Consider the following 7,413-nt stretch of genomic DNA (forward strand, 5'->3'; position numbering starts at 1 on the left):
ATAATGATAGGCAAGTTGACAATGTTTTCTCGGGGTACCAATCTGCTCTATCACCCTCTCAGCTATGTGTTATTTATATAATGTTGTTCGACAGAGAAGCAAACTAATAAATTTAATAAATCTGATTAGTCACCTTTGACAAAGGCTTGTGAAAATGATCAATGTGATGTGTATGGTCATTCATCTTTACTGATTGCTTGTTAATATGGTTAAATAGATATAGAACAGATGTAGTTAGAAAGAGGAGCCGACTATAATAAATGTGATAAGGATGGGCGTTCTACTGTTATGAAAGCTTTGAACATTGTCATTCAGAAATAGTGAATATGTTTTTAGACAGGAGCAGACTATAATAGCTGTGACAGGTTTGGTCAGTCATCTTTACTGATTGCTTGTTTTAAATATGGTTAAATAGATATAGTACAGATGTAGTTGGACATGGTAGCATACTTTTATACATTTGACTTGAGGAATGAGTCTTTAATGAAGCTTTGTGAACTTGGTTATACAGAAATAATAAACATATGTTGTTGGACAGAGGAACAGCTAGACTATAATAAATATGACAGTTGGATTTATAAGTCTCCCTAAGGAATGGCTTGTTAATATTGTTACACAAAAACAGGAAAGACGTTGATAGACAAAATAGCAGACTACATGTTTAGATGTGGGTTTTTTTTCATTCTCACTTTGTCGTTATGTGCTAACTTATCATTAGTAATCACAGATTTTTATTTTTGTTTAATGGATTGTTTATCACTCATCAATGGGCGCCATAATTGGCTCAATAAAATAACTTGTAGTTTGTATTGATGTGTGAATAATGTAAATGAAAATAATTCGTTTATAATATTTTAACAAAATGAATTTGTTAGCTTACTTTTATCTTTAGTGTTTGATTAGCTCTTCAACGTCTGTACTTTATTTTAGATTTTCAAATACTTGAGATTCATATATTTCCGTTTGTACAAACTGTCGTGGATGAAGACATATTGGATTTATGTTGATGATAAATTTTGTGGTTTTGCCAAAGTTTTCTGCCTATATACTTCTTGGAATAACTATATATATATTTTTTTTTTTAGCTTTTCTCATCACTTGGCATCCATCGTCCGTCGTCGTCGTCGTCCTGCGTCCGTTAACTTTTACAAAAAAATTCTCCTGTGAAAGTACGAGGCTTAATTTAACCAAACTTGGCCACAATCATCATTTAGGTGTCCGATGACCCCGCCAACCACCAAAATGGCCGCCATGGCTTAACATATGTATAGAGGTAAAATGTAGATATTTGATTATGTCTCTGAAACCAAATCATTTAGAGAAACTCTGACAGGAACAACATTGTTAATTAGGTCAAGATCTGTCTGCCCTGAAATTTTCAGACAAATCTAATAACCTCTTGTTGGATTGCTAGCCCTGAAGTGGTTGTTTTAAGGAAATTTTGCAGTTTTTGATTAGTATCTTGAATATTATTATAGATAAAGATAAACTGTAAACTGCAATAGTGTTCAGCGAAGTCAGATCTACAAATAAGTTAACACGATCAAAATTGACAATTGACCCCTTAAGGAGTTATAATCCTTTAACAATTTTTTGTAATTTTTCTTTAATCTTACAAAAAGTTTCTCCTCTGAAACTACTGTGAAAAATTAGTCCCATTCATTATAATGGTATTACGTTTAAAAAAATATGTCAGATGATCCCGCCTACCAACCAACATTACTGACATGGCTAAAAATATAACATAGGTGTAAAATGCACATTTTTGCCTATATCTCTGAATCTGAAGCATTTAGAGCAAAGGACTGGGGACGACAAGGCCCCTTTTTGACCATCCCTATTCTATCATTATTCAAATTTTGTTTTGGAAAGCTACTAATCACGTTAAAATAAGAGAGTCATTACAAGGGTATAGTCGTGCGAACATGATAGTAATTGTTAGATTGATACTAGTGATATTATGAGAAAATCATAAGATAATAATTATATAACATGACTCTTTTATTATAAGGTCTATACAGTACTTACAATATTGGAGTCATTACAAGGTCTTCAATAGGGAGAACATTAAAGTCATTATCATGTCTACAGTAGTGAGAAGATGCCTCCTTTTAAGGTATAGAATAGGGAGAACATGACAATTATTATAAGATCGATATTATTCGAAACATTACCGTCATTATAGAGTATATAGTACTAAAATATTACCGTCATTATAAGGTTTATAATACTCAAATATTACAGCCGTTATAATGTTTGTAGTACTCAAAACATGATCATCATTATACGGTATATAGTATTGAGACCATAACAGTTATTCTTAGGTCTACATGATGGAGAACAAGGCCGCCATTATAAGGTCTACATGATGGAGAACAAGGCCGCCATTATAAGTTCTACAGTGGTAAACCATGAGATTTATTCTAAGATTCCAAGTTAAGTAAACATGACATTTTATATTGGGTCTTTAGTTGTGAGATCATGACAGTTATTATAAGGTAAACAGTATTTAGAACATTAGGGGTATTATAAGGTCTATAATAATGAAATCACGAGAGTTATAAAGTCTGGATAGTGGGAACTATCAAGTTGATATAATGTCTGCATTAGTGAAAACCAAACAGACATGAAGGACGCCTCCGGGTGCGGGAAAATTTCTCGCTACATTGAAGACCTGTCGGTGACCTTCTGCTGTTGTTTTTTCTATGGTCGGGTTGTTGTCTCTTTGACACATTCCCCATTTCCATTCTAAATGTTATTATGAGATGTACAATACTATGACCAAGGCTTTCATTATATGATCTACAGTAGTGAGAACATAAGATTCATATGTATGTCTACCGTAGCGAGACTATAGTCTCATAATTCAGTCTACCATTGTGAAAACATGCGTGTAATCATTAGGACTACAGAAGAAATAAAAGGTTTAGAGTAGCCAGAGTTATTATTACGTCTTTAAGCTGGTGAACTTGACAGTCATTATAAGATCAAAAAAATAGCGAGAACATGAGAGTATTTATAAGTTGTATGGTAATTATTAGGTCTTCAGTTGGAAGAATATGACAGTCATAGTTAAAACACCAAAACTAAGAACACGAAAGTAATGATAAGATCTACAAGAAGGAAAAGATGAGAGCCTTTATAAGTTGTACAAAAGATAGAAAATAACAGTAAGCATTAGGTCTATACTAGTGAGATCATCAACACTCTTATTAGGTCTACAATACTGAAAAGGTTATTCCGTATAAGGCCCATGAAAGTGCGAAAATGAGAGTTATTATAAGATCTACAAAACTGACATCAAGGCGGCTATTATAAAATCTACAAAAGTGAGATCACGGCGGTAATTATAAGATCTACAAGTGGCGGCTATTATCAGATCTATAAAAGTGGTAGCTAATTTAAGATATACAATGTCGAGATCATGGCGGCTATTATAAGATCTACAACATTGAGATGACGGCAGTTATTATAAAATCTACAAAAGTGAGATCACGGCGGTAATTATAAGATCTACAAGTGGCGGCTATTATCAGATCTATAAAAGTGGTAGCTAATTTAAGATATACAATGTTGAGATCATGGCGGCTATTATAAGATCTACAACATTGAGATGACGGCAGTTATTATAAGATCTACAAAAGTGACTTCATGGCAGCTATTATAAGATCTACAATAGTGAGATCATGGCGGCTATTATCAGATCTAGAATAGTTAGATCATGACGGCTATTATAAGATCTACAAAAATAAGACCATGGCAGCTATTATAAGATCTACAATAGTGAGATCATGGTGGCCATTATAAGATCTACAATAGTTATATCATGTAGGCTATTGTAGGATCTACCAAAGGGATACCACGACAGTCATTATAAGATAACATAAGTGAGATCATGGCGGCTATTATAGGATCTACAGAAGTGAAATAGTGAGTCATTATTAAGTCTACAGAAGGGAAAAGATGAGAGTCATTATTAAATGTACAAAAGAGAGAACATTGAGTGTTAATATAAAGACTAAAGTACTAAAAATCTGAGAGTCAAAATAAGATCTACAAAAGTGAAAACATGAGAACAAATATTAGGTCTATACTTGTGAGATCATGATCATTATTATTAGATCTACGATAATGAGAACAGTTCACTCATTGTAAGGTCCTTATATAGGAGTCATTGTACGATCTACAGTAGTGCAAAAATGATAGACTTTATAATGTCTATAGTAGAAATAAAAGGTCTCATTATGAGGTAAAGAATAGGAAGAACATAGCGAGTCTATATAAGTGACAACATGACGATCATTGTGCGGTATATCTTACTAAGAGCATGACAGTCAGTATAAGGTCTACAGTACTTGCAACATGAGATGAAGCAAAATGAACATGAGACTTGATCGTATGTCTATAGTTGTGAGAACATGTCTTGCTCACTTTTGATAAAATTTCACCGTGAATAAATCTATGCATGTTTTTTTTCCATGTAAATATGGCTTAGACCTGTTGTGATCTATGTTGTCAAAATCATAACTTGAAGATTGAAATGATTATGAATCGTTTATACTAAAAATGAAGCTATATGTACTTTTGTTTTTCAGACAAAGTCAGTCGTTTATCACTTTCTTGTGTTTAATATTAAGGTAAATAAATGAAATTATATTTATTATTTCATTTAATGTATTTCTTTGTGATATCATAGATTAGAAGTAGGTTTGTTTATCTATCACAGAACGCCAAGTGAAAACGAAAATTTCTCCCCTAAAAATATATCGGATAGGATAGATGTATATTTGATTCTGATTATGTGTATACTACTGTTTGGCAAACATATGCAGTAAAAACAAAGCCATACGTTATCGTTTGCCATGTTTGATTTTTCTTAATCGAGGTCATGTGCAAATTAATCTAAGTAATACAAATGTCGACGAAAAGGAACATGGAGAAAGTTAAATTAACCTGATCATCTGGTTTTTGTAGATTTTTTTGTATCCAGTGGTTATTACAGGGTGCATTCGATATTTGATAACGGTGGCAATTAAGACTTTTAAATATTTTACTAAACAACGGACAAGAGAAACGAGTTGATGACTTAAATAATTAATAAGACACTACTTGAAAATGATGCAATGTAATTGTGAATTAAAACAAAATCAGCTTCACATTAACAAGTGTAAGGTTTGTGGTGTAACACGATGCAGTGAATGTACGAAGAAAAATGTTGAGATATAAGAAGATGTGGTATGGGTGCCAAAAATACCTCCAACTATAGAGCTATTTTCCCGTGTAAACTATGCCTATAACATGCAGCGTAGTCACTAGAACACCGATTTCCTCGGCCAATGGGTATATAAACGATACATAATGTTAATGTTCATCTTTCGACCAGAGCCCACCGTCTGAAGCAAGAAAATAAAGCAAGTGCATGGCCACTGTTAGAGTTTCGACCTAAAGAGAGAATCAGTAGCTCTTATGCGAATTTCTATAATGTTTAAAGGAGTTACATTTTTCTGCTATTTGTTTGTTTGTTTGGGTTTTTTTGTTTTTTTTTCAGTTACATGTAATTCAAAAAAATTCTGTGGGTATTTAGAACATAACTGATAACATTATTTCAATCTTGGCTTTGGAATAAAGTTTTAAGTTTTCCTTATGCAGCGACGCGTAAAACAATCACACCTCTTGCATTTTTGACTTACATCTAGAAATTGACAATGAGGGTCAGTTGAAAACAAAACTTTACGACAAAAGAGATGATTTCAGTTTTCCAATTGTGAACTTTCCATTTCTAAGTAGCAACATTCTAGCAGCACCTGCATACGGGGTATATATCTCCCAATTGATACGATATTCCTGTGCTTGCATTTCCTGTCATGATTTTCTTGATATAGGGTTGCTGCTCGCAAGGAAGCTATTAAACCAAGAGTTCCAAATGGTGAAGTTGAAATCATCCCTTCGAAAATTTTACAGACGCCATCTCGAGTTGGTTTACCGTTATGGAATAACCGTTTCACAAATGATATCGAATATTTTCCTACGTCGTAACTACACTCTCCTTCCCTTTCATGAATGTGACCTACCGAATTAGACTATTTACCGGATTTGTTATGACATAAGCAACACGACGGGTGCCACATGTGGAGCAAATAGAAGTTAAAAAAATGCATCATATATGAATCATAATTGCCAATGACACAAATATCCACCAAAGTTAAATTCAGTGAATGTAAGCAACTATAAATCGCCTTACAGCCTTTAACAATGAGTAGTAAAGCCCATCTCATTAGGTAAGGCATTAAATGCTTGATATGACAAAGGAGGGGCGAAAAATGCCAGTAGGACATTCAAACTAAAGATCGAAAATAAACTGACAACGCCATGGCTAAAAATGAAAAAGACAAACAGACAATTATTGTACAGTTATAGGACAAACGCTAGATTTTGAGTTCCTTCAGCAAAATAGCCAAAACATTATCAAATTAACAGCTTATTGATAAATCATTTATTCAAACACTTGTTTATTTGTCTTTACAGAAGGAAATCTTCTGATTACCAAAATATTTAGATGGCTGACCAGAAATGACCACATGTGTACTATGTACTGTCAAAGTACTGTTCCACATAAATAGATTGTTATCAGAATCAACTAGTGGCAAATATTCTGACTTTTGAATTTTATCTATACAAGATCGCCCTTTTTGTGATACAAGTTTTGGCAATGCAAACATTTGAAAACAGAGTATTTGTGTTCCGTATTTTTTTTATATTTAAGCGTATAACTAAATCTACAATATAAATATGAATAAGAAATGACTGATTTAGTAAACTAATTTTTTGTATACTGATATGAAACTTGAGAGGTTATCGAATTTAATGTTCTTATACCACAGGCTCACTTTGAAAATGTTTTCTCTTAATAACGGTGTAAAAAATCCAACACAAGTTTTGACATTTTTAATAGTTCCAGTTTTACAATTTGCTATTTGTCAAGCCTGCAACGAAAGTGGTAAAATCTAGACATGACAATCCTTCTATGGGGAACGGATTTATATTCATTCTTCTTGTTTCCAAATCCCTACATTTCTATTGTATTATTGTAACTTGTGCACTTTTGAAAAATAAAATATTGTTTTGAAACTAAACTAATCCTTCTCTAGTCGTATCACAACATTTAGATTCATTCTCTAGTTATTTTCCTCTTTAAATAAAGACAACAGTAGTAGACCGCTGTTCAAAACTCGTAAATCTATGGACAAAAAACAAAATTGGGTAACAAACTAAAACTGAGGGAAACGCATTTAATATAAGAGGAGAACAACGACACAACATTAAAATGTAACATACACAGAAACGGACTAAGCATTAGACAAAAACCAAAACATCAAAACCAAATACATGAAATAAAATTCAATTCGTGACCAT

At 32.8% G+C, this 7,413-nt stretch overlaps 1 protein-coding gene across 1 annotated transcript in view; it reads left to right on the top strand.

Moving 5' to 3' along the window:
* Nucleotides 1–6,250, top strand: part of LOC134709933 (uncharacterized) — a 29,450-nt gene extending 23,200 nt beyond the window's left edge. Inside the window, exon 6 of the mRNA XM_063570056.1 lies at nt 6,213–6,250. Within this exon, the coding sequence (XP_063426126.1) occupies nt 6,213–6,250 (38 nt within the window). The remainder of the gene's footprint in view (nt 1–6,212) is intronic.
* The last annotated feature ends 1,163 nt before the right edge of the window (nt 6,251–7,413 follow it).

Source organism: Mytilus trossulus, chromosome 3, assembly GCF_036588685.1.
Source record: "Mytilus trossulus isolate FHL-02 chromosome 3, PNRI_Mtr1.1.1.hap1, whole genome shotgun sequence".
In the NCBI taxonomy this organism is placed as follows: Eukaryota; Metazoa; Mollusca; class Bivalvia; order Mytilida; family Mytilidae; genus Mytilus; species Mytilus trossulus.